The sequence below is a fragment of the Brienomyrus brachyistius genome, chromosome 21 (assembly GCF_023856365.1).
Source record: "Brienomyrus brachyistius isolate T26 chromosome 21, BBRACH_0.4, whole genome shotgun sequence".
Taxonomy (NCBI): domain Eukaryota; kingdom Metazoa; phylum Chordata; class Actinopteri; order Osteoglossiformes; family Mormyridae; genus Brienomyrus; species Brienomyrus brachyistius.
In genome coordinates this window covers 3,528,733-3,555,364 of record NC_064553.1, presented here as the reverse complement: position 1 = coordinate 3,555,364, position 26,632 = coordinate 3,528,733, and the positions used below count along the sequence as shown (strand labels likewise).

Here is a 26,632-nt window from a genome sequence, read left to right as displayed (position 1 = left end):
GACGAAGGAAGAAAATTCAACAAGTTTTTATAAACTATATGAGTTACCCGCTATTGACAAATTATAGCATTTTATTGTTATATGTCCCACGATGATATTCATATTTTGTATTGTGGCTGGTCTAATAAACATAATTTGTGCATAGGAATACATATATAAATACCGTATGAAAGGAAGTGGTCACCATGAGGTGGCGCTATCGGCCCAGCAAATGTATGTGCAGTTTGTGAAGTGCGCTGGGTGGCCCGGATTTTGTTATAGTGCGTCGTGTGGGGGCACGGGTGGAAAGGTGGAGAGTGATGCTTTTGATGGTCTGATGAAATAATTTCCACGGCTGTCTGCAAAATTATACCGGCATGTTTCTGCAGTTTCCCTTGGAGTTTTATCGTTGGCTCCTACACTCCTCGACTCTTGCGATCTTCTACCGTTGTTTTAATACAGGTAACATTGTGGGCTTGATAAAAACGTTTCTCAGCAGGTTTTGTACGTGAGGAAACGCTACATTGCTGTATCCTCTGACGTCTGGGGTAAATTCCCGGCTTATCACACGCCCCAAGGACATACGTAGCAGGAGGAGGAGGGGGGCGGAGCCGCGGCACTGCAGCCGTTACTTCTGGTTGCATCAGACTAGAAAGTACACGTTTGTTTACGTTTGATCGAGAACAGTCACGTTTACATTATGCAAGTATCAGCTTTACAGCAGTAAGAGCAGCGGGGGCTGAAATAGACCTGGAAGTATTTCAAAAAGAACTCGAGAAGTTTCTCAGCCGGAAGTCTGAAGCCCTATAAGTAACGTGGAGAAAAACCTTTAAGCAGGTTATTTAAACTAAGTGAAGTTGTATGGATAGAACTAGTTTGTGTATTCCAGAAACTCTGCTGTTAAGTCTATTGGTCTTTACAACAGAGTCTGAAAACACATTCCTGTATAGCATTAGGCACAAGGAACAACAGGACAGACAACTTTGTGGTTCAAAGCATTTTATTTAAGTTCTCAAAAAATACAATACAAAATTCTGGGGAAACGACGGTCTTCAGAAATTTTGCTTTGAGTGACCCACCAGTCACGTTAAAGTGCTTTATTTTGAAAATGTAACATTTCCAATTTTCACCCCTGGGGAGGGTGGGGGGGAACAGCCAGAGACTCGACATGTTGTGATAAACACACAGCAACCATACGGGCCTTACACCACGCGTCCCTTTTAAAAGCAGAAACACATTCGGATTGCTTTCAGATGATCCCTTGATCGAGCCTTGAGTGGGATAAAGAGCATATTACATATCTCATCACGTCAAGGAAAATGCAGACACTCCCTTAGGTTTGAGTCAAGGCTTCCAGTACTCTTAAGATTCACTTGATTGAATTACAAGTATAATGTGCTCCTTTGCATATTAGAACAGTAAACAATCCGCAGTATCTCAATGTATTCCCCCCCCAACCCCAAAACACTGGGAAAAAAAATGGCAAGATGTAAGAGGTGCCCCCCCCCCCCCAGACAGGAAGCCCGACACCCATCTGATGCTTGCAGCTGTGCTCAGCATGTACCAGAGTAAAATGGGCCTGAACGATTCCAAATAATACTGATATTGTAACGGTCTTCAATGAACCAAAGACCAAAGTCAGCTCACACCTTCCTTTCCAGCAGAAGTAGCTTCTCTCCCCAACAATGCCGGAAGAAACTCAATTAAAGTCTTACTGTAAGACAAATGAATATGCCCCCCGCCCTCCCCGCTCCAGAACGATTTCTGTGGAAAGGTTACAAAAGTACAATCTGCACCACACAGAATGAGAAGCTGGTGATGGAAGGACTCGTCCGATAAGCCAGGTGTAGGTCTGACTATTGGACCACCATCTCCTAAGACCTGAACCAAAGATTTCAAAGTCATCTGGTCTACAACCCTGTGAGGAAACAGCCACATGCATCTTAAAAAAGAAATAAAAGTAAAAAAAGGAGGAGGGGGAGGGAAAGCAGCCCCCTCCAACTTATATATAACCAATAAATTTAGATAAAAAGTACCCAATCCCCCCCTTTAACATTCGCACTGCCTCGCTCACACCACACACAGGTCAACGATTTCTAAAACAAGCTTTAAGACATTTGGTGTTTCACTCAAACAGTTGCACACCCGTTTTAAAAGTAAAAATAATAATAATTATAATAATAAAAACAGCCATAAAACAGCAAGGTGGCACAGTTCTGGGTTTTTCAGTCACCCACAAATGAAACTAAAGTAAACATTGAGAATCTCGTCCATACAGCTACAATTCCGCGGAAGAATTCTGGAATGTTCTCTGATCTGTTGATCTCCCTCCCCACCCCCTCCAAAAATACACACACCTCCTGCTCTTACCTGCAAGATTAAGATCTATAACCTCTCAGATTAAAGAACATTACAGTCGGGCACCATGGCAAAAAGGAGGGGGGGGTTGATTAAGCTGCTGCTAAATTTAGCAGTTAGCTAGACCCAAATGCCGCAGGCTTTAAAAAGGCACCCGGGCTGGACTGGAGGTCGGGGGTGTATGAGTCCCTGAAAACAGCTTATGAGAAACTCATCTGTGCTCGTCTATCCCGTCCACTCTGGGGGAAAAAGCGTTGAGGGGAAAGGAGACCGAGCCAAACGCGAAGACAAGGAGTCGATAGAGGACATCTGCTGATCAATCTGACGGACGTCACTGACCTGCAGCGGCTTTCGGAGAAACCAGCCTGAACACACAGCAGCCGGCTGAGGCTTCTCTACCCAGTAATACGACACAGTCACACACCTGACCTAAATTCACAGGGGGAGGAGACGGAATGGTCGCCCCTCATTAAGCCTGCCCCCCCTCCCTGAGGGGAGATACCTGATCTACTGAGATTTCACTGAGGTCTGGGTCAGTTTTGTGACTAAAGCACAGGAGCCAACGGCCCAGGGAGGCGCTTGAGCAGCAGCGACAGTCACTGTCGAGAGAGTCGAGCGGCTATGAGACGGCCGGACCAGCACTGGGGCGACACCCAGTCACGAAAATGGCAGTTCTGCAACTTCTAACCAAAGTTCACATTCCCCACTTTAGACCGTGTCAAAAACACACCCGGAGGGGGGGGGGGGGGGGGGGGGGAGTGGGATGTCACATCCAGGAAGGGGGAGAAATTCAGCAATTAGACAGACTGTGTGAGACGGGAGAGGTCAGAGGTTAGAGGTCACCAGGCACTGTGCTGCTGCTGACCAGCTGACTGAGGTCGCTGCCGGAACATCCTGATCAGTGCCTATGTGCGCCTATGTGCGCCTATGCGGATGGGGTGCTTCGCAATCCTAACAATGTATTATTGATGGTTCGTCCTTCGTATCTCGAAATAAATTCACAGTGTATCCAGTCTGTTGTACATGGAAGCAGCAGGAAATGCTAATGCTTTGGTGTCTCAGCTCATGCTAACAGTTTGCTGTCAAGTCCAAAACCCAGCGCCCAGAAGCTCACACCCCCCTCCACCTCCAAATTCAGGTCTCTTAAGTGCTGTGTCCAGGGTGCTGGCTTCGAGGGGTGGGAGGGGCCGCGGTGAGCTCGTCGGAGGAGGGGGTGGGTGGGGCCACGGCTTCAGGCGCAGTCCCCCACGATCACCAGCGGGGCCAGACGCTGGTGGAGCTCCGAGGCCGAGACTGGCTCCCCCTTCAGGAGGCTGCTTCGCTGTCGCCTCTTGGCCAGCTTGGAGTTGGAGGGCGGCGAGAGGCGCATGGAGCAGGAGCCCACTGTGACCACCAGGGGGGACTGCTGCTGCTGCTCCTTCTCGATCTCCTCCTGCTCGGCCAGCTGACGGTTCATGGCCACCGCCTTCCCCGCGAAGACCGTCAAGTCCTTGGCACTGCTGTTCCTGAGGGGGAGGGCAGCAGGGGACATTATCAATGACACTTCCACACACGTCACTCTGTTCCAGATGCGTCGAACGAGGACTCAAACTCACCTCTGCAGCAAGTTAGATGTTGGTAAGGTGTTGGGGCCCGACTAGGAAGGAGAGAGACGGAGGTCAGAAAGCGCCAGTAGATGGAGCAGATGGTCTCATGATTTAACGCACTTCCTGTTAAGTCAAATTACCGACCCGAACCCAAGACAGAACTCACCCCCTGGACCCACGGGTGCTGCAGCACCTGGGCGGCGCTGAGCCGGTTCTTGGCATCCCGCACCAGCAGTTTGGAGATGAGGTCTTTGGCGCCGGAAGAGATGTGGGCCCAGTCCTTCTCGGGGAATTCGTACTTTCCCTCTTGGATGCTCTCAAACAGCATGTTCTGTGGGACACGGGGGCAGAGGGTCATGTTTCCGGAATTATGCCACCCCCACCCAAACCTCCGTTGCCATGGCCGCACCCTTACCTGACAGGCGTGGCAGGGCTCCCCCCAATCCCAGCCACAGTTGCTGCCACAGTGCCCCACGAAGGGGGGGTAGCCACTCAGCATGATGTAGAGGATGACCCCCAGGCTCCAGAGATCGCAGCGCTTGTCGTAAATGGTGGCTTCCTCGTTGAAGGCCTCTACCACCTCGGGGGCCATGTACTCCGCCGAGCCGCACTGTGGGGGGGGGGGGGGGGGGGGGGGGCAGGACAAAAGCAACGGGCTTTAGCCACCAACTCTGATCCTCCATCTTGGTTTGGCCCCATCCACCACTGCCTGATCTTCACTCCATTCCAGCTGGGCTGGTCTACATTCTGACAATCCATCAGTGCGAGTGAGAGCATGAGAATCCCAAGACCGAGGTGGGGGTGGGAGATAAATCCACCCCAACCACACAGACGCCCCCCCCCAATCCACAGTCACTTTCCCTGCCGCTCACACTCATATTGTTGTTCCCATCTACAGACAGCAGTAGCACAGAAATCTGCTTTAATTATTTGTTCAAATAAAGCCTGGTTCTGCATAACATCCCCTGAAAAGCCCTGACACTTTCCCCTAAAAAAAAAAAAAAAAAAAAAAAAAAAACTGCTGTCCCAGAACTGCAAAGTTTTGCAGAACCAGTGAGCAGTGGGCCAGTGGCATTGGAGCCCGGAGAGGTACTAAGCGCGCTGAGATCCACTGCGGTCACGAGTCAGCCGTCTGGACAGGGCTGGGTCCAAAGGCAAAGCAGCCCAAAAACTGCCCCGAGAGCAATAAAAATCCACGGACTCTGACCACAAGTGCAAAGGGGAATGCCGGGCTAAAATTAGCTGGGGGTGGGGGGTTTAAACAGCACCACATCTCACAACAAAAAAGCCAGCTGTCTGCTGACCGAGCGGGGCCTCTGCGCAAGAATCCCCAGACAGCCAGACAATGGCTGCGGTGACGCCGAGCCGAGCCAGGCTGGGGCTGCACCGTCAGCACACCGGGGAGGACAATCAACCCCCCCACAGACCCACACAAGCGTGACGGCGAAGAAAAATAAGTGGCAGGGTTACAGTTCACGGGAGACAAGCTTCCCTCCCCCACTGGGCCTCAGAGAGTAAGGAAGAAGTCTGACCTACAAAACAGATGAATTTAAACTCAGTAGAAAGTCAAATCACTAAACTATGATAACCACTTTTGCGCATAAGGATTAACCTTTGCCAGAGGTGGAAATTTCATGGTTTTTGTTTCCGCCGACCAGTGGAATACTCTATAGCTGCGACTCTATGCTCCACTGATTGGTTGAAGCTAAATCACGGTCTGGATTAGGACTTTCTGGGCCTGAAATGTCCACCTCTGATCTTTACAAAGGCGGCACTGAAAATGGCTTCAATGCAAAATGAAAATGGGGAGGGGGGAGGGGGGAGGGGGGCGCATGCTGCAATCCTGTTACATAAGCCAGCGCGGCGATCTGGGAGGGGATGCACATCCTGCACTCGGCTGCAAGGCAGACTGCGGCTTGCGTCAGTCGGGCCGACTGCCTGCTCAGAGTCCTGGCAGCTGGGGTTTTCCTGGTTGGTCGAGGCCACGATGACTCACATGAGGAGGCGAACCGCAGCAGCTGCAAGCCCACAGCCCCCCCCCCGCTTTGTGACACTTTCAGGCACGGCTTAGTTTCTCAGAAAGCGACACTCCTCAGAAGCACCAGACCCCCACCCACCCCAAATCACACACAAACTTAAAGGGGAAACAGACTCCCCATACAACCCAGTATTACAGTCCCCCAGGCTGATGAAACTGAATGGTGTGTGATCAGCTACACTGGTTGCCGTGAACTTTACGTCTGAAGATCGTAGAAGACCTAGAACAGAGCACACAACCTTCCCTTTCACTTCAAGGTCTTGATATAAAGAACCCAACCACAAGAGACTCCGGCCACGCCCCCTCATCGCCCTCCCACCAGACAGCCAATCAGCACGCAGTTGCTAGGTGGGGGGACGGCTCTCTGCCAAGCTGCTGATAAGTTTTTGCAGCAACAAAGGCGGGGGAGGGAAGCCGAGATGCACTCGTGCGAAATGAGAAGGAAGGTGGGCAGGGAGACGTGGGGCATCTCACGGGCACTGTGAGCCCCCCGGCGACCCCAGGCTTGTACCCGCTGTTGCTCACTCACTGGGATGAAGATATTGGCATCGAACCCAAACCAGGTGTTAAACTGTGGCGTAGGCCCAGAGCCTTACCCCACAGCACCAAGTCACTAATAACTCACCCAGCAGAGCTTTAAAAACAGCAGCAGCATGTAGGAGGCAGAATGGCGAGGGGGGGGCATCGGTTGCTAAGCAAAAAACCCCCACGGCACATATTAAGGCCAAACCATCTCTGATTTAGCGATCCCAGCAGAGACAGTCAATGGGATTCATGGCTGAAAATTTAGCCTGTGCCGGGGTGTGTGGCAGGGGGGGTTAAGCTCACGAAATCCACCCCCCCCCCTCCGCCCGACTCTCCTCAGCTTCTCAGATAGCCAGAGAAAGAAAATATCAGGCTGCGAAAGAACCATGGTTCTTACAGCTTTAGATAAAACAGGAGAACAAACAGAGCGGCATGATGGGATTCCCCGGGAAACACTGCCTGCCCGTGACCTCCGAGCCGGATGCAGCCTGACAGGCTCGGGCCCCCCGGTCTGGCGGGTGCTCACTCACCGGCGTGAGGAGCTCGGGGGTGGAGATCGGGGAGCTATCACTGTTCAGCTTGATCCCACTGCCCAGGTCGAAATCGCATATCTTCACAGGCGAGACCTGCAAAAGTCCCAAAGAGGACACTACTAAATGACCAGCGCCCCCTACAGGAGACCAATTTACCAGCGGGTGGGAAGCAGGCTCTCACCCTGTCGCTGTGCTCACATAGGATGTTCTCGGGCTTCAGGTCTCGGTGAGCCATTCCTGGGGGGACATGGCAAGTCGTCAGGGGGGGGCGGATGGGAGACGTTTTTACTTCCGGTCCCCCCAGTCGTGAGCTGATCCTACCTTTGTTGTGCAGGAAGTCGAGCGCACTGGCGATGTCCTGCACCACCACGCTGGCCTCGTGCTCACTAATGTGCCGCCTCTTGTGAATGTGGGTCAGAACCGAGCCTGAGGGGGGGGGGGGGGGGTAATGACAGCCCATCAGAACCGACAACAAGCGTCAATCCGGCCAAAATATACAGAAACTCGCTAACGCAGGCGTGACACACCCACCTCCCCTGAGCTTCTCAAACACCAGGTAAAATTTGTCCTCTTCCTCAAAGAACTCGACCAGCTCCAAGATGTTTCTGCAGCAGGAACAGGGGGGGGGGGGGGAGACCAAATTAGCTCCTAAACCTACAGCAACATTAAGGGATCGGCTGCCAGCACAGGGGGTACACAGGCCTGTGGAGCGCCGTTCGGGTTAGGGTTAGGTTTAGGGTTAGGGTTAGGTTTAGGCTAGGTTTAGGGTTAGGCTTAGGGTGGTTACCTGTGTCCCTGACACTGGTAGAGCATCTCCACCTCCCTGAAGACGCGGCTTCGGCTGTGGCCGGGCCTCTTCTCGATGATCTGCAAGGACACACAGGCCACGCCCACTATGAATTGCCTGCTCCAATCAGACATCAGTCGTCCCACAACCTAATAGACACGCCCATTTCCTGCTCCGCTCCCTTCTTAAGGAGACAGGCTTGGGCCAGACGTGCTTCGTAAAGACAAGGGCTGGCTAAGCTGTTCCCATGCCAGCTACCTCCTGGGATTAAGCAGCCACTCACCCCCTAGGCTGTGAAAGAAGCTTCTCTCAAACCAAACAGAAGATGCAAGCAGACACTGGTCTGATTGCCCTGGAAGCCCCGATGCTGCAATGAGGTCATTATCCAGTCTAAATGTGGGTGGAGGAGGGGATTTAATCAGAGGTACATCAGGTCTATGGTTTATGGCACCGCGTGACCGGAGATAGAAAGAGCTGCCGGCGAGGGGCACGGCACATTTTTACCATGGGACCATAAATCACTCCAATGCGATAAATAGGGGGGCCCAGACGGGGCAACGGACTGACTGCTCCACTCACTTTCGCCTGGGAGGGGGGATTGGCAGACACACAAACATCTGCGCAGGGATCCGACCCCAACCCCACCCCCTTCCCCAACGAACCAAAGAACCGACCCTGAGCCAACACCCAAATGCCTCCCCCTACCACTCAGGAACTACCCCCCAGGCTCACAGTCCAAAGCTTCCCGCTAACGGACTAAAGCAGATGTGCGCTTCCCCTTTAAGTAGCAGAGGTCTGACAGCAAAAGGTGGAAATTTAATGTCTATCCAAAAGAAATTAAAAAAAAAAAAAAGTCTGGAGTGAGATTCAAAACACAATCAGACTTGTCAACACCAGGCTACTTATTTCCGCAAATTCTGACGTAAACAGACTGTGGATTGAGGCTTTGTAAGTACATCTTAAAGTAACCCTCAGAAACAAACAGGACACTTGCCGAAAACTAACTGTTTAGATTGATTGGATATGATATATGATTAACATAGATTTGGACGTGAAAATACCTACACTCTTGACCCAACCCCTCCCCGCTCTTGTTTTGCACTTTGGCGAAGTTGTCAGAACATACTGTTCCGCCAAAGGCCCTCCAGACGAATGACTGACAAGAAAAGGGCTGGAAGCCGCCACCCCTCACTCCTGATTGGTTACCTCGCTGAGGCGACTGACAAACAGTCCTCCCACCCCCGTGCTGAGCTTGCAGCGCATATTTACAACTGACAGCTGAGCAACAAAGGACCTCAGTCCCCTCAGGATTCGGGTACATTAAGCAGTAAAACATTCAAAACAAACAAGCACTTGAAAACCACCAGGATGGCATCCCTGCAAGCTACGCGAGTGGCTAAATGAGACAGTCTGCATGTGGCACACGACTGTGCTCAATACCACCCCCCCCCCCCTTCCATGCCTGAGGCAGGGGATCAATTTCACTGAAAGTCATATGAAAACTTAGCAGCACCACAGCGGTCACAAGTTTAAACTGACACATGTGTATCTGGAGTGGGTGGGATGGACCCACCTCTTGCATGATCACAGGAGGTATAGCTTACCTTGACAGCATACTCCTTGTTGGTAATCAGGTTGACGCAGGTCTGAACACGAGCATAAGCTCCCTCCCCAAGCAGCTCCTCTTGCAGCCTGTACACATCTGGGGGGGGGGACATTACATTTAGTTAAATTAAACATTTTCGTCTATCACATTTACAGAGGTTAATGTAGGGCAGGGATTTAAACCAACAACCAGCAGGGTTGGTCTATCAAGCAGTGGTTTTCCAGCCGAGCGGTAGACTCGCCTTCGAAGCGCCCGGAGAAGCTGTCCGTGGCCCGACACCGCTTCTTCTTCTTGTTGCGCCTCTTGGCATCGGGGATGTCGATGGGCTGGCTGGTTGGCATGTCTAGGGACAGATGACAGGAATGACAGGCACGTGAGCGAATGTGTCCGGCTATATAAAGCCACGGGTTACAAAGGAGGTCACTGCAGAGACCTGCCCGAGCCACAGTCTTGCTTGGATTACACTCATCACGGAAATAGGGGTGGCTCCCCCCTCCCCGGACACACACAGCCTTTACACTACACATCTGCTAGTCCCGAATGAACTTTGACAAAGATCCCACCACCGTAACACTCCCCCCAGTGGACAAAAAGGGTCACATATGGTTAACTGCACGCCGACAGTGTGCCAAAGCTTACCGGGTCTAGGGGGACAATCGAAATTGAAGGCGGATTCATGGAGATGGGAGCCTGTTTTGGTGAAGTCGTCCGACTCGAAGGGATTCTGACCCTTAACGGAGAGGAGCTGCACGTTAACGAAGCGGAAAGATTTCGCGCCGGAAGCAATTTACCCTTCGGCTTAATAATAACACATAACTTCCAGATTAATCATACTAGCTAACAGAAGTACAAGTGCGCTTAAAACTAATTCCGCAGCATTCCAGGGACACTTAATTCCAACATCGACCTTCCCAGTTATGCTGCTAGTGAATTCCAGCTACAGACACCAAAGAGCATAGACAGACAGACAGACTACATCTACATACACCGTTGCAATACATAAACGGCAAGAGACAGTAACAGCAACAGTTAACCTGTCACGTGAATATTTTAGTTTGATAGCCTGACGATTCATTTCAGCTCTGCTAACTGAGGACAGGAAGAGCTGCCGTGGGTTATATACTAATCCTAGGCTGTACATTAAGGCTGGAACGGCACAGCACTGACGGAGATTCCCTGATCACCCGACCGGTTAGCCACAAAATGCATGTTATACAGCAGAACTGCCGCATTAACTAAACCAATGGGTTATGCCTGTCATACAGGCACAAATGCAGCGTCCACTGATACTCAGACCATAGATCACTTCTAGTGGACGTATTGGGAGGAGACGGCTGTTCGGCTCACGGTGCTCGGGCGCCTTACCTTAAACGAGCGGTGAAATCCGGTGACTTCGTTGATCTTATTCTGCACCATTTTGTCGTCGGTTTTTGGTTAGATCAGCTTCGTCGGGATGCGGATGACGGAAGGTGCCCTCACTCCGGAACTCAGAAAGACGACGGAGAGATGGGGCCTGAAACCAACGTCCTGACGGCGAATCGGGCTTTTAAACGGGACTCCTACGAAACACGCGTCAAGATCTCAGTTAATTCATCTCCTTCCATTTTTATGCCACGGGAAATGCGAACAAAATACTCCAAGAAAATCTGTCTTACGAGTTTCTATTCCTATCCTCCACCATTAAGCAATAATACATGCTGATAAAGCAAAAGATGTGCAACCCCCCCAAATTCCTGGTTATAGTTAAGAACCAAATGCTAGATAACCAGCTTTGAAAGGTAAAGCAAGTTACTTTGTTTCTGCTTAGCCACTCGTGACATCCAACCCAAACGATTTTCATCTTAAAGCAACTTGTATCCATGTTAAATATTAGATGACCACGTTCAGGATTTGCAATCATAAGTTAATATTAGTAACAGGCTCGATAGCGCTCGACCTGCGTCCATATTACACGCATCAAAAGCACGTCTATCCGAATCCACTTTGTCCTAGCATTTGTCGCATTGCCGAAGCTTCCAGCGCATCCGCGCTCCGCCGCCGCTTCGGGCAGCTTCATTTCCCGGCCCTTCAGGCTAAAGCTCACAGCCAGCGTCGCCTCCTTACCCCGTTTGCTGTCCGTGTAACTCCAGCCTTAACGCCGATCTCTTCCACCCACCGCCCAGTCAGCGAGCAAATTCAATCCTCACTTGTGCTGTAATAGACGCTGCTTGAGCGTCGCCGTAAAGCTTTTATATAACCTCCGGGGTCTGTCCCTGCCCACTTCTATGCGGTTAACCCCGCCCCCACACAATAAACTGTCTCAAAACAGTAATCTACCGCCATATACTTTAAGGCACGTTTGACCCTACGAATAAGTATAAGGTGTTCTTTTGATTATTACATTAACCGTTAATCCCACTGCTAGTTAAACAGTTCAGTCGACCAATGCACAGTGTACGTGCACTTTTATCAGATGGCACCATAAGTGACGCTCGATCGCTGACGTAAGACGGGAAGGCGGACTGCTTTGTTTGTTTCGCAACTGGAGTCGGTAAAAAAGCTGAGACTGAAGTATCTGTTTCAGTGAAACGTGCGGGGCGTGTGGAACTGTAATTGTGCCTTGACAGGACAGAACTGGGGGAAAGATGCGAGAACAGAGCATTTTTTGTCAGCATTCTGCATATCTGGGACACATAATCGGAGAAAAAAAATGCCACAGGTTGTATGCAATGAATAGAAACAGGATCGTCCGATTGTATAGATAAGAATGGCTTCTAGCGTTACATGTTATTCCACCGCCGGATAAGCCTTTGTCAGATGAGTGGAGGGATGCATGTAATTCCAGTCTACAAATGATATTTACTTGGTGGGCGTGGACAGTTTTTTTTTTTAGATGACGTCACTCAATCTGCTGATGTGAAAATTGAAAGAATTGCATCATAATTTTTCGGTCTCCAACCGAACTAGGGAAAACCCACGATATAATGATACATTTTTAATAATACATACATACAGCTTTTATTCTTTAAAATCTTTTTGAAATAAAAAAACGGGGCAAAGCTGAAATGCATGAAATAAATTACGTGTTCGAGGTTCAGAACCAAAAAAACAAAACAAAATTTTTCCAGTCAGGTCATTTAACATCTTTAGTAATTTTTTAAGTATAGATAGTAACACAATTTACAGAGAAAATATGTAATCCATACCAAAGCGTAGCAGACCAGATGATGCAATTACTGCCATAATCAAGTCAACTACAACGGCATGAATTTAGTCAGTGTTCCAAGGGAGGGCGGACCATCCGTTTCCATTCAGACGCAGACCGCAACTCCGTTCGCTTATATCACGTCGCTGCTGGAATACTGGCCTAGTATTTATTGGCAATGTGGATCTGTACATGCCGTTTTTCAGAAGAGGTGCGTTTGGGGAGAGGAACGTCTTGTGACGCTCTGGCTTCTTCACTGTGTATACTGGCCCTTGTACAGACCTCTTAAAGCGTACACAAACATTACGCAAATTCTGGCCGATATATCTCACCACATGATACAATTTCTCCTTTTTGAGAAAAACAAGGAATGTGGCTCAGAGGGGCTGGTAGCTGTAGTGCTGTGGCTGACCGTAGCTGCTAGAAAAAAAAAATTCAAACTTGATCGTTTACATTAAGGAATTCATATAAAATGCTCATTAATTAAACAGTTTCTGATAAGCTAATCTCCTCTTACACAGGACAAGAATTATTGGGAGGGTGCTGAACTAGGGAACATAAAGTGAGATAAATTTAGCTGTTGCTTCTCTGATATTGTGATCAGGGAGTCCTTGATTGTCAAGGCTGTCTGCAAGGCTCCTGAGACAAAAGTGAGTCCAGCAGACCGTGCAGTGTCCCGAGTATCGGGTTCAGCGCTCATGCGGCCGTGATTTACTCTTCATCGAGGTCGCATGCTTTCCTCGAAATGGGTTCTCAGTAGCGGGGCGGTGGCGGCGTTAGGTTTCAGGAGCGATGCATCTCTGCTGCTTAGGAATGGCTCTTATCGTACTCTGAAGGAGTATCTCGTTTTCTTTTCGCCGAGCATTTTCAGGGCTATATCTTCACCGGAGCAGACTGTGCCCGCCAATGTTTGCCGTTTAGAACAACACAAGCGATAAGTTAACAGAAAATGCCCTCCGAGGTATGGTCCCGACCACACCTCCTTATCTTCATTTCAACTACCAGCAAGGACGTTACTCCAGTTTCCACGCATTAAAAACAAAAACACACACAAATAGTTTGATTATTTCCAGCAGTAAATATGTTAAACTCTGTATACTAAAATCCATATATAGGCCTAGTGCTACGTATAGCTCATCACCGAAACAGTTTTGATTAATCAACGTAATAAATAAAAATACAACAATATAAATGCAAATCATACACTATAATATAACGGTTTAAACTTAGAATCCGACATAAAACAGGACAAAATAATTCAACATTTCAGAAGAACGAATACTTTTCAAATTAACACTGAACTACCTCGAAAACATAAGACGAACACCTCGTGAGGAATGAATCACGTAGCACGCGTTGCAGGCGTCCTGTGAGCCAATGGGAGGCCACCTAAACAAAGCTGGCTAAGGGCACGGCGTGCCAGGAACTGGGAGCCGGCCCCAGGCTGCACGTCCCGGATGCAGCGCTTCTGCGTGCACTGGCCCGGATGCACTACTGCATCGCGATTCTCGAAGGAGATCCGCCCCCCCCTGGAAACATTCTGTTCACGAGAGTAGAAACGCGCAGTAGGTTCACGTAGCTCACCCCTACTTTCTCGTTTGCAGTTGGCTGAAATCTGTGTCCCACCCATCATAACACATTTGTCTTATGACCTATCCGGCTTACTTAATCTAGAACCGGCTGGTTCTTGTACAGAGTGAACACGAGTTGCACGAAAAATGGAGGGGGGGGGGGGGTGCGGTGAAAACAATGCCGTCCACTTACGAGTTATTGCATACTCATATTAATACAGACGAAAGTACGTTAAATAAAAGAGCAGTGCCTTACATTTAATTAAAATGCATCCATTAAATGACCTTGAAAGCACCGCGACCATGTTTACACGTTTGTGGATTTGCAGGATTCCACAGATTGACTAAATAAAGCGTTTTGTAAGTATATTAAATTACCTAATAAAAAATACACGTACAATTGTTTGGTGAATAATTTACAACAATGAAAGTTTTTTTTATCACACAGGGGGGAGTCATTGTGGTCAGAACCCCCCCCATTTTAATCTACAATGGTATAGTTGTCGACTGGGTAGGGTGGGTCTCCGACAATATGAACGTTATTGGCGGGTCCCCGAAGATAAGAATGTTATTGCCATCGCTTGAAAACTATTTCGATCGACACGAAAATATGGGGTCTCGTATTGCTTCAAACGAGCACGATCCCGTAAAATGTCCGACAGGTGACAACTCCAGGTTTACAACTTCATTAAACAAGGTGTTAGGGCCCAGTTTTAGCAGACTGAATGAGCCCGTGCATTACAGCGGTACATGGTCCTGTCTCGGACCATACGGCTTTACGTAACACTACGGGCTGCTAATTGAACGTTTTCCATTAATCGCCGGCGACACCTAGTGGACTTCTGGCACAATAACAAACTCTAGATATATTTTTAAAGCACGTTTATTAAAAGAAAAAGAATTGGACAACTCAAAATGTACAACATTCGTTATATTACAAAAAGATTTCCTTTGACAATCTGTGTCATAGAAATATTAAAAAAAAAAAAAAAAATCAGAAACCCGTCACCACAATGACGTCAGTTAAGGATTAAAGAAACGTACCAGCCATCCAAGGATTAAAGGTCAGTGAAGAAAGATTTTAAGTATTGTAAATTAAATTTCGTGTAAGTGTATTTGCTTTTGAAGTATGCCCCCCCCCCTTTTTCGGATACTTGTTAATTCGACAGGCAATGAACATAACCCAAGAAAAAGCTTGACATAATCTGGGCCCTTCTCTTTGTAGACCAGATGATTAAACGGACCAGACTTGAGCTTATGTCCTGAAATAGCTTTATTGAACATATAAGCATATTTGATATTAACTGTTACTAATGACCTTGAGCTCTGTTTTGGAATGAGCAAAGCAGGTAGGATTAAGACACAATAACAATAACAAAGGGGGGGGCGATAAACTTTAACAGCGCAGCAGCATTCAGGGTCCGCATTTCCGGCTTGCAGACGCCCCTTAGTCTACGAACTGAAATGACAAATTTGGTATCGTGCCTCACAGTACAGACAAACGTCAGAAGTAGTGTTTCCATGGTAAAAGATGTGCTTACCTCCAGTATGTACATATTACATACATACGTCTTACACGGAAGGTGCATATTTTTGGATAAACAATAGCTTCAACTTCTGATAGGGAAAAATCTTGACAAAAGACATTTATTTTTAAAACAAAAAATTACTTAAAACTTTCTGAGCTCCTCAAGTAAATACACTGACTTTGATAAAATTACATGTTATTTGTACATAAGGAAATGTATGTTTATAAAAATAGACTCTCGGTGCCTTTTCGTCTTTGGTCCCCTACAGGTTTTGCCCCCTTGTGGTTCCCCCGGGGTAATGCAGGCCAGGCCATCCTTCAGTGACACACCCGCGAAGTCATCTCTTTCTGTGAGAGGGAGAAGAGGAGCAGCTCCAGTTAGGAGGAGAACGCTGTCTGGTAGCCCACACAGCAGGCACACTGGCCCACATGGACCTATCACAGGGAAAAAAAAACGAACGATCCACCCCCAAATCTATCCAATCCCATGAGAGCAAACAGGTCAAAGGTCAGCTGTTAAGCTGCCATCCGACGTGGGAGAAACTCCATGCTCTGACGCTCGTCATCTGTCTAAGGCCGCTCTGCGCTAACCGCGGTCTGCGCAGACGGACAGTCATGCTCTTCTTTATACTGTTTTAGTCTACTATCCCACACGTTTTGCTTAATCACGCTGCTGATGGCTAATACGACACCCCGAAATGATTTTCCACACATTTAACCAACATCGGTGTCGTTTTCACAGAGATAATTATCTGCCTTGGCGAGGTTAATTTTTAATGAGGCTGGTTAGCGAAGTTCTTCCACCATCTGACAAGGAAAACGGACACCTGGTTTGAAGAAAAAAAAAAATGCATGTCTGACGAATACAGTCAAGGCTACAGGGACCTATATTGACTGTAATGCAGATATTTCATAAGGGAGATGTATAGATATCCTAATCTAAACACCCCACATTAACAGAGACGTACAGAAATGCATGTCAGCAGCTACACTGTGGTGTCGTAACGTTCCAGGCTGCGGGTAACATCTCCTGGCCCTCATGTCTGCACAGACAGCCAGCTAAGCTGGGAGGTCCTTCAGCGACCAGTTTAAATAACAGGGTTGGATGTTTGCCCCCAGGCCTCTCCCCTGCCTATACAAAGGGAGAGCTGATAAGGACCTCAAGCTGGCTAGCAGGCCCCCAATGGGAGATGACAGCACAGGCCCCGCCCCCCTCACCAATGGCTCCAGCTCTTTGTGGTCGATGAGGTTGAACTCAGTGACGAAGTAGTAGAAGTGCTTGTAGCACGTGTTGACATGAGCCTCGGCGCCCATCTGGCTGACGCAGTCGAAGTGGTGGATGTAGACGTGGACAAAGACGCGGAACAGGCGCGACAGGATCTTCTTGGCTACCTGCATGAAGGTCTTGGGGAAGGGCGTACCTTGGAAGGGAAAGAGGGAGCAATGAGGCTGGGCAGGTTACAGCACGCGAGGGGCACCGTCTCCGGAGAATCGCGGCCATAAAAGCCAAACCGCGCCTTTCACTTCCTTACCCGGCATTCATGTGACAGTAAAAGCACTCCTGGATAATCCCCTAGTCATGTGACCATGACCCTGGAATAACCCTGGGATACTGCCGATGAAGAAAGCTGGATTTTCCTATGCTTTACCAGAACTGCTCTACTCTCACACAGCGAGTTGCTTCTCTGAAGACCTCTTTATATGGCTGATTTATGGGTGGAACTTGGGCTAAGGCACTCACAGACAAAGAGCCGTCGCCCCGAGCCACGTCAGAGCAGTTTGTCTGTCCCGCAGGTACAGAAATCCTAATTATAGCTGCTCCTTAAATTCCTCGATCTTCCGCATTGATCGTAAACTGCATGGTAAAGACGGCCCGCTAAACTGACCGATGATGCTTTACCGTATTAACATGTATAGAGGGATTCATGAATACTTCTCAATTCCCGCCGTAAATACTTCCCGATGGGAATCTGAAAATGCAGGTTCCTCCCGCACCACTGACATGCATGAAAAGATGTTCCCATTCCACGCTATAACCATGGTGACCGCCTTACCGACATTGGTGGGGAAGATGTTTTCGTTGTTGATCTGCATCTCGATCCAGTCCATGAGCAGGCTCATGTACCGGGGCGCTGACAGGGCGGTGGGCTTCTTGTAGCGATGCTCGTCCTGCCAGCGGTACTCGTACTTGGCACCCCCGGACATGACAGGGCAGGACTGGTCCGTGCACGAGTCGCTGATGGTGCCATAAATGAGGTTGATGCGGTTGAAGAAGTCCACCACGTGCACGGCCACCCAGTCGTGCAGGTCCTCACTGTGCGGCAGCTGGACCGCCTGCCGCAGGTCTAGCCCAGCATTCAGCGACGCCTGCGCCTTCTTGTGCAGCTCGAACCGCTGGGTTCCCGGCTCGAACTTCCTCTTCGGCCGGAACGTCCTGTCCTTGTTGAAGACTTGCTTTAGCCCCAGAGACATGATTAGCACTGTCTCCTTAGGATACATGCAGAAGTGCGTACAGGACCTGCAGCAAATGCAAAACGCTACATTAAATTTTAACAGGTTAGCGACCGCAATTAAACAATCCTTAACCCTGCCAAAGACAACTCTACTTCACGTTACTATGTTTCCAGCTGCGGTGTGATGGACCACCAGAGGCAATCCCATAATACACTGCAAACCCCGTGGGAGACTCCTGGCACTCCAGGTTGGTTAAACTGGGCTATTTTACCAGGCACGCGCTTGAAATGCAGCAAGTGCATTGCTATACCAAGAAAGATGTCATAAAACAAACCAGACAAAGAGAATAATTATAAGATATGAAGTTTTAGCTTTATAAGTGGGAAACAGCAACACTTTGTTTGATCGCCGCCGATGATTTCAGGGGCATCGCTGAATCAAAAGGTGCATTAATTACTTTCCATTAGCTCAGCGTTACAAGTCATATCGTGAAAAGTCCTTTTGTTGTTAAGCTGGGATGTGGCTCGGTTTCAGATTCAGAAGGGAAGCCTTTTTAATTGCACTCTGTTATTTTCATGTATCGAGCTGCAATTACAGGTTGTATAATTGTTCACAGACGATGACGTGTTGCTGCAGCAAGTCAGTCAGCTAGGTGGAGAGTCAAGAATAAGTGTTTAATGGCAGAATGCAGTCTTGTTGGAAAATGGTGTCCAATGAAGCTCTAAGTTACAGCCACTCTTACCTTGGTGATTTTGCTGAAAGGGACTAAATGGGGTAGATACATTCGTAGGACACGTTCGTATTTTGTATTACAGCTCGTCTTCTCCATTAGTTTAATATTGTATTTTTTCATGGATAGGATGATGCTTTATCCAGAAAAAAAAGCATTTTAAATTCATCCATTTCCTAGGAGAATATATCAATGTAGCCAATTAAAAGGTACAATATTATTAAAAACGCAAAATCACGTCACCAACTGGATAGGATTTATGTTACCAAACAAAATCCTTAGCCACGGCGCCCTGCCTTTCTCTACCGAATTAAGCACTAACAGTTTTGCAGTACACAGATCTTTAACCAAGATGCCAAATGCTTACGCAGAATACCATAACATTTTTATAAATAATTTGCCTCGCCATAACAACCATGAGAAGCATCTAGAAAACGCGAGGATGCGACCATGTAACGCATCGTTGATTCGCGCTCCAAGGTTGTTAATACAGTAACGTTTTATTTAGACTTATCGGTCTGGAGTGCCAAATACAACCGTTTAAAAAGAAACTTTGTTCATTTACTAGTAGCTAAAGGGTATGCAAAAAAAAACTCACTATGGAAAGTCCCTTATTTGAATCAAGTTTGTACATATGATCTTCAACGGCGCTACGGGATGTTTAAAACGCCTAATTATACTAAGATCGCACAAACTCCAGCGATGCGTCATCGGCTGTTAACACTGATCCAACTTCATTTTTAAATAATTTTCTGCACAGGATACTGGAGAAACACCGCGAAAGCCAGTCTGATTCACAAGGAGCCTCGATGCTGCTGCTGTTCATCACTTCGGTCATGAACAGCAACAGATGACCGGTTTATCAGGGGAAGCAGCAAAAAAAAAAAAAAACCCAAGACAAAATACACCGTGCTAAACCCCCCAGGAAAAAAGCAGAATATCCAGCGCCCATCTCCTGACCGAAACACGATCCGATTACGCATTCCCGGAGTTTACTTCGCAAAAGTTCAAATTACAGTTTCCTATGAATCTTTCATTGATTTACTGGTTGTCGTCATACAGGAACCGAAAGAGAAACGCTTTCCTGGCTTTTAATTTTGTCCATTTCCATCTATTGGCGCTGTGATGCGAAATTAAAAGGCACGACGGGAATTTCTCATGGCAAAGCATCTCGCTCGTCCGTAAAACGCCTATAATGTATGTTTTCAATGGCGAAACTTCAGGTTCTCCTAAGAAGTAGAACTAAAATATGACATGTAACGCAGGCGGCCAGCCAATCGCCCGATCAAGTCATTGCTTGTTACTTGGTCGCACTCACATACCTCTGAAGCTAAGCCTGTTAGCTTAGCCGCGCTCCCGTCCCGCTACTCCAGTCCGGCTCCTCCGTGCGTTGGATTCGCTCCTTAGAAGATCAGCCTTGTATTTTTTCTATATCTCTGAAAAAACGACACACACCGTAAAACTTTGGCAGACTTATACGTGTGCAGTACTTTATAACTCGCGATACTTTATTCCCACGCACTGACTGTGAGTTAATGTAGCGCAGTGAGAATGCAGGCTCCGCCCCAAACGTAGCAGTCTGTAGAGCCCGGAGCCTTAAAGACACATTTCTGCCTTAGTCTATACCCAGTAGTCTGTACCCAGGGATGGGAGATACCATTTTCCTTCGTTTTCTTTTCGATCCGATTTCACTTCGAAAGGCTGGTATCGCCGATACCGATACCGATGCTTGTGGAGGGGTTCTCCAAGTGTTTGGACCCGTTCTTATTTCTCCCCCTTATCGGCGATCCTGCCCACTAGTAGCTTAGTAGGCCTACATGTCCTCCATGGAAAAAAAAACAGCGACAGTTTTTTTTGAGAATCAATTCTCAAAATGAAAACACTCAGATCGAAAGAATCGATATTTTAGTATCGATCCACGCATCCCTACCCCTCTGTCCCATCCATAACTACATATGGCTCATCTCCGCCGTCTAAAAACTTATCCTAATTAGTTAAACCAAGCCACACTTCTTCACTTACATTTTTTATTGTGGGCTGTTTATAACAGCTATAATACAAACCTCAGCGTCAAGGGAATTGAAATTGCAAGGTTGAAAAGCCTTATTTTATAAGCGTATGCACCTATTATATACCGCAATCCGTCTTGCATCAACTGGCTACTAGATCATAAGCCTGCTTAACTATAGATGCTAAATGTATACAATTTACAAGGTAGCTTATAGATCTTTTAAGAAATGTGCAAGACTTTAATAATAAAAAGATACCACATTTCATATTACATTATATACTAGGCCTACATATTTTTTTCTCGTTTTACATATAAACCAGCGAAATAATATGATTTTTCATATATTCGCTCAGCTGCTAAGCAATAAATTAATGAAATGCTGATAAGTTTAATTAACCAATAAGTGAATTTTCATTTTATTGCGAAACAGGAAATACTCAATAGACATGAGTAAAACACACTGACGTCTCATACGAAATCGACGGACACTGAATGAGCGGTAATACCCACGGCGGTCAACAGCAGAAGCAGGGTTAAAAAAAATCACGTTGTAAATGTGTTTACTCCCAGAAGTGGCGCCGCCCGGCGGATTGCTTAGGGCGCAGGGGGCGGTGTCCTTCGAAGGGGCGGCTGGGTGAAGGGGCGCCGTCTCTCATCCCCTCCGCTCCTCTCGCGATACCAAACGGCCAAGCAGAGGAAAGCAGTCTGACTGCGGCACGGCTGCGCTTTCTTTCGTTTTTTTAGTTTTACTTTTGTCTTGCACTCGTTTTATTCTCTGCCCACACATGCATTGGCGAATACCGATCCTGGCTTAAAGTCTCTGTTATAAACATTTTATGGTAAGCAAATAGTTCTTTGTCGTATTACGATGAGGCTAATTTCGGTCAGTAACTACCATGCGGGCACAATCCTACTTGGAATCGAATAGTCAATGAGAAATATATATTACAATAAACGGTGTTGCTTCAGATTTGACTGTGGCTTATCCCTGGCATTAAATCCTGTGTTTTCATGCACGGTAAGCAGCCATGCCTCTCGCTTCAGAGACTGGCCTTTGTCTGGAAGAGCACAGCTCTCCGTGCAATTAGCGGATCGCTCTTGAATAGACCAGCGAGGCCTCCGTGGGACTCGAACCGACCACCTTTCGGATACGGCATACTTCGGATACTTCCTAAACCAACAGCTATACTACGCGCTCATTAATTCATGTGCATTTCCCGATATGTGGCATATAAATGCCAGTAAGTGGGCATTTTGGAGATGCAGTGTCCGGTAAACGGCGCAATGTTTTCTAGATAGTCTGAACTCGAGAGGCTGCTCTCCTTCACCTCATCCTACCTGGCGGCTGACAGTCATGAGCCAGAGATGTCCGCCGGGGTAGCTGAGCATGACCCATCGGCGGCGATACCAGCGCCCGCCTCAGCCATGGAAGGTACGGCCGAGTCCCCTGCTTTATTATCGAAATATATACAATATCAACATGTATGCATGCTTCCACTAAATCTTTTCACATGCATACGCAGGTACATAAAAAACGCTAATGCAGGTTAAGATTATAACATACTAATAGATAATTTGGGCATTAGCTCAACCAAGGAGTAAAAGAAAGATATAGATAGTACCATAACTGTAGACAGTGCTAGGAGCTCGTGGCTTTTTCATTGAAGGTTTGCGTGCGTGTCTGCAGGAAGCGTTTTGCCGTGTTCCTTCTACGGCTGCAAGCGGACATTTACCGACTTGCAGAAACTGACCAGCCACACGGAGAGTCACCAAATCCCAACAGAGTCTCTTCCAGGTGGGAATAAACATTTTTCTCTTATCGTGAGTCTCACAGAAGCAAAAAGACAAGTATATGTGATTCGGCCCCTCCCCCTTCTCCGCGTGCCTTCCGCGGTCCATGCTATAAAGAATAATTTAAATACATTTTTCGTGTACAGATTAGTGTTGCTGTGTTTGTTACTTCGGGTTTAACAGATGGATTTTTGTCTAAAGTTTTATTGCTGAAAAATAAAATCGATCAAGATTTTTACGGGAGAGGAAAACATTAGCTTGTGTTGTATCTTGCACTGCTGCCTCTGCAGCAAACAATAACCTTAATTTTGATTAAGATTATCGTTCGGTGAGGTAATTTATTTTTCCAAAGCGACGTAGAGGGAGATCATTCGTGGAGATAAGTTAAACGGCATAAACAAACATTAGTTTTACTAAGATTTAAAAAGATTACAATAACAAAAGAACAGTGGCAATAGGGATATCGATATCGTGAGCTGTGCATATATTCTAGTACATAGTATAGAAGTTGTGTGCCTCACTGACTTAGTGGGCAGAGGCCTCTGGGTAAAAGGGAGTAAGTCTTGATAACAGAAAGTTAATCTACTGCACATTCATCTTGAGCTTTATTCACAGGGCAGAAAGATACCATGAAAAATACATTTTTAAATAAATGGTGGACAAAAATAGAGAACACTGTGGCATTTCTCTGGTGCTCTCTACTGTGAATTCACTCCAAAATGGCAGATGAACGCGTGCAAGGATGCGTGGCGGGGATGGGAACGTGAGCAGTGCAGCTCTGTGCTCCTCTCTGCCCAGGAAAAGCATTCCAGTGCTCGTCGGTGGGCTGCAGCGGCGTTTTCCCCAACATGCAGCAGCTCATGGAGCACATGAGGTGCCACTACAAGCCCAACCACTACTTCCTGTAAGTGGCCAGTAGGGGGCAGCACCCCAAAAGACTTCAGGTGTTTTCACAAGGGTAAAGTTTGGGTTTTATGGCTGTATGTTCAAACACACAGAATGTTAGCATTTTTCCCTAATCTGTGTTTTGCCATTGTATGTTTTCGTAATAGTGCCTGCAGCAGATGCATTCTTTGCGTATTTTGAGGTGCAGGTTAACCCGCTCGCCACCTGCGCTCCCCATCCAGGTGCGAGAGCTGCAGAGCGAAGCTTCGCTCCTATCAGGCTCTTCTGAAGCACCTGCACACCTGCGCCAAGGTGGCCAAGAACAAGGTGATCAAAGCCGAGGAAGGGGCTCTGCCCTCCGCCCCGCTGGACATGGCCGACAACACGGAAGCCGGCCCCGATGCCGCGCTGCTGTCTGCGGGGGCCCCCGAGCCTCCTGACGCCAACCAGGGTGGCATGGAAGACATGCAGGTGGATCCGGGACCGCCGGCGACCCCCAGGGACTCCATGCCTGGTTCTGCTGCGACAGCAGCCCCGCTCCTCACGGTCCCCATTGGCAGTCTGCCCCCGGACGGCCCCCTGGCTCCTGCCCCGGGCGCCTTCCCTCTCCTGGAGCCCCCACCTTTCTCCCAGCAGTCCCTGATTATCCCCGGGCAGCCCCAGCAGGACACCACTCCCATGCCTTTCCCTGGCTACCAGACCCCCATGCAGTCGTCTCCGCCCCCCAGCTACGGACAGCACCAGCTTCAGCAGCAGCAGCGGCTTCTCCGCACCGCCGGTCCGGCCCCCCCCGGACCCCTCGCCCCCCCCGGCTTCCCCGGGATCCAACGCAGTGTGGAGGAAGAACCAAGGTGAATGAGTGTCATGTGTTGGTCTTAAGGCCGCATGACGTGGCTCGTAAGTCCTGATCTGCCCGCGATTCTCGCCTGGTGTCGCTCCCACCTGATTACTGAGGTGGGATGCGTTCTTCGGCCTGGCCGTTCCCAATGTTGAGTGAACTGTGTGTTTTGTCGTGTGCACTGTCCTGCCAGACGCGCCCGGACCCCTTTTGCACAGAACGGACAGTCCTTCCAGCAGTCAGAGTATAAATACAGGTGAAATCCAGGTGAGGCACGGAGACCACAGCCCGCACACGCATAGCCAGATTCAGCACAGGACCCTCCCAGCCTGTCTCCTCTGCTTCCAGTAGAGTATCGCCTTCACCCCCAGGGGGCGCTGTCTCTCTCTGAGCCCTCAAATTGATCTTCCATCCCCCACACTCTGCGTCGCAGAGTTTAGTACCTTTACAGACTCCACCCCCTCCATCCCCCACCACGCACTAATAAGGGCCCAGCGGCGGTAACCCTACCCTCTGTTCTCCATTCTGTAACTCCGCCCCCCTCCGCGGCAGTAGCGGCTGTCTGGCTGTGAGAGGTGCAGGCCGTGTGATGTGGCTTTGGACTGGCTGTCTCGCATAGCCCGATAGCAGCCAGACTGGATCACGGTGGTTCTGATCCGCTCCTGCCCTTGCTCTCTGCTTTAATATGTACTAATCTCAGAAGCAGCTATTATGTGAGCCCTGGTCTAGTGTCGACCTGGACCCTCAGAACTAACCCTTTCAGTTCACATACCGGCGTCCATTGGGAATACTCCTTACCGTGTTGTGATTAGCTTACCAGTCCGGCGGTAGTTTTGTAAACTAATGGCTTTTCAGATGATTCGGGCTGATGTTACAGTCGATGCCGAGTGGCAACCTTGCCTGATTTGTGCTCGTGATTGCATGACCTCATTTCCCCTCCCCCACTGGGGTCGTGGATCCATTCTTAGATTCGCTCTCATTAATTTTATCTGACGTTCCAGAATGGACCGTGGACACCGTGGTATCCTGGGTTTGGCTGGACGACAGTTCCTTGATGGTGCCTTTTATATTCCCCCCCCCCCCCCCCCCCCCCCCCCAACCTATTCTCCCCCCTTCCCCTTACTCAGGCCAGTCTTTCAGCAGTCGCATTCTCTGGGAGCACACTAGGGGGCGCTACAGGTGCCTGCAGTGCAGCCACTCCACCCCAACCCGCCAGGAGATGACCGCCCACATCGAGGGCCACCACAAGGGGCCCTCCGGCCGCCTGCAGGGCGATGTGGGTAAGTGCAGCTTCCCGTGTCAGGTCTCGTGACAGCCGAGTGCCTCTGTCCGTTTATGAAGGACTGGTAGATACTGTTGAACTTTTCGCTGTAATCCGATAGTTTTCTAACTTTTTGGTATAATCCAGTAGTAATTCGGTGGTTTTCTAATTTATCAGTGTAATTTTGGAAATGTTTTGTTTCAGACTTCAGAGTGGTCCCACCATTCCAGCCCAAAAGTTCATCAGATGGGGAGCCTTCTGTCTATACTCAGCTCTGACAGTATGATCTCACTGCTGGGGTGTGTGTGTGTGTGTGTGTGTGTGTGTGTGTGTGTGTGTGTGTGTGTGTGTGTGTGTGTGTGTGTGTGTTAGAGAGAGAGAGAGAGAGAGAGAGTGCCCTAATACTCTCCCTGACCTACCTTCTGCTGTGCTGCAGTCCAATCAGCATTTAACTCTTCAGTTTCAGCAAGTAAAAGCTGCTCGGAACCGAACTCTGTCTCCATTACATGTTTTGTAGGATGTTTTTTTTTTTTTTTTTTTTTTTTAAGTACGGACTGTAAACAGAGCATGACCTGTCTGGACTGTTTAGGAAGTGTCTGTTTTTTTTTTTTTGAGTTTTGCCCACTGGTGTCTTAAGCCTGCCTAGTCACATGACTGTAGCCAATCTAGGGCCATCGATTGTTTGTTTTTAATAATAATTCGGCTCTTAGTGAAACTAACATCAGTGTAGATGGCAGATCCATGCAGTAATGCCCTTCGTTTTCTTACCAAAAATATGTTTTGGTTTTTTTTTTGTTGCTATTCAATGTACTTGCTTAGAGTCGCATACAGTGTGGCATATACAGGCATATTTGTATTACCTGAGATGTCTTTTGTACAATTTGTGGTTTTGGAAATTAAATTTAGGAGTATGCAAATGAGAAAATAAATGCAGACAATAAATGAGAAGAGTCTTTTTTTGTAAGTG

General features: G+C 48.2%; 3 protein-coding genes across 5 annotated transcripts; 1 reads left to right on the top strand and 2 right to left on the bottom strand.

Moving 5' to 3' along the window:
- Positions 1-961: 961 nt before the first annotated feature.
- Positions 962-11,814, bottom strand: LOC125716614 (MAP kinase-interacting serine/threonine-protein kinase 2-like). Of its 3 annotated transcripts, XM_048989096.1 has the most exons (14): positions 11,516-11,806; positions 10,778-10,971; positions 10,052-10,142; positions 9,654-9,755; positions 9,411-9,508; positions 7,807-7,886; positions 7,551-7,624; positions 7,341-7,445; positions 7,201-7,256; positions 7,017-7,112; positions 4,339-4,533; positions 4,090-4,254; positions 3,933-3,973; positions 962-3,842 (listed from the first exon to the last, which is right to left on the bottom strand). In XM_048989096.1, the coding sequence occupies exons 2-14, from the start codon at positions 10,826-10,828 to the stop codon at positions 3,569-3,571; spliced, it is 1,428 nt and encodes a 475-aa protein (XP_048845053.1). In that variant the 5' UTR covers positions 10,829-10,971; positions 11,516-11,806; the 3' UTR covers positions 962-3,568. The 3 variants fall into 3 exon arrangements, with proteins under 3 accessions (XP_048845053.1, XP_048845052.1, XP_048845054.1); XM_048989095.1 differs by having other exon boundaries at positions 7,201-7,445; positions 11,516-11,809; XM_048989097.1 differs by lacking the exon at positions 10,052-10,142 and having other exon boundaries at positions 7,201-7,445; positions 11,516-11,814.
- A 3,220-nt stretch (positions 11,815-15,034) lies between these two features.
- Positions 15,035-20,452, bottom strand: LOC125716814 (MOB kinase activator 3A-like). The gene is made up of 4 exons (XM_048989576.1): positions 20,202-20,452; positions 17,750-18,213; positions 16,914-17,116; positions 15,035-16,043 (listed from the first exon to the last, which is right to left on the bottom strand). The coding sequence occupies exons 2-4, from the start codon at positions 18,192-18,194 to the stop codon at positions 16,014-16,016; spliced, it is 678 nt and encodes a 225-aa protein (XP_048845533.1). The 5' UTR covers positions 18,195-18,213; positions 20,202-20,452; the 3' UTR covers positions 15,035-16,013.
- A 1,064-nt stretch (positions 20,453-21,516) lies between these two features.
- Positions 21,517-26,613, top strand: znf414 (zinc finger protein 414). Its single transcript, XM_048989574.1, is given in 8 exon segments — positions 21,517-21,729; positions 22,190-22,322; positions 22,578-22,685; positions 23,480-23,585; positions 23,809-24,364; positions 24,366-24,417; positions 25,532-25,684; positions 25,870-26,613. Coding segments are annotated over 8 exon segments (1,185 nt in total). The 5' UTR covers positions 21,517-21,726; the 3' UTR covers positions 25,944-26,613.
- The last annotated feature ends 19 nt before the right edge of the window (positions 26,614-26,632 follow it).

What these genes read in the sequence shown, in the direction of transcription:
- LOC125716614 (XM_048989095.1), bottom strand. Translation starts at nt 10,828, where the DNA reads ATGGTGCAGAATAAGATCAACGAAGTCACCGGATTTCACCGCTCGTTT. An exon ending in CGATTGTCCCCCTAGACCCG is followed by an intron (nt 9,756 to 10,051) that starts GTAAGCTTTGGC and finishes ATCTGTCCCTAG; the next exon opens with ACATGCCAACCAGCCAGCCC. An exon ending in GTTTGAGAAGCTCAGGGGAG is followed by an intron (nt 7,446 to 7,550) that starts GTGGGTGTGTCA and finishes CCCCCCCCTCAG; the next exon opens with GCTCGGTTCTGACCCACATT.
- LOC125716814 (XM_048989576.1), bottom strand. Translation starts at nt 18,194, where the DNA reads ATGTATCCTAAGGAGACAGTGCTAATCATGTCTCTGGGGCTAAAGCAA. An exon ending in CATCTTCCCCACCAATGTCG is followed by an intron (nt 17,117 to 17,749) that starts GTAAGGCGGTCA and finishes TTCCCTTCCAAG; the next exon opens with GTACGCCCTTCCCCAAGACC. An exon ending in ACAAAGAGCTGGAGCCATTG is followed by an intron (nt 16,044 to 16,913) that starts GTGAGGGGGGCG and finishes TCCCTCTCACAG; the next exon opens with AAAGAGATGACTTCGCGGGT.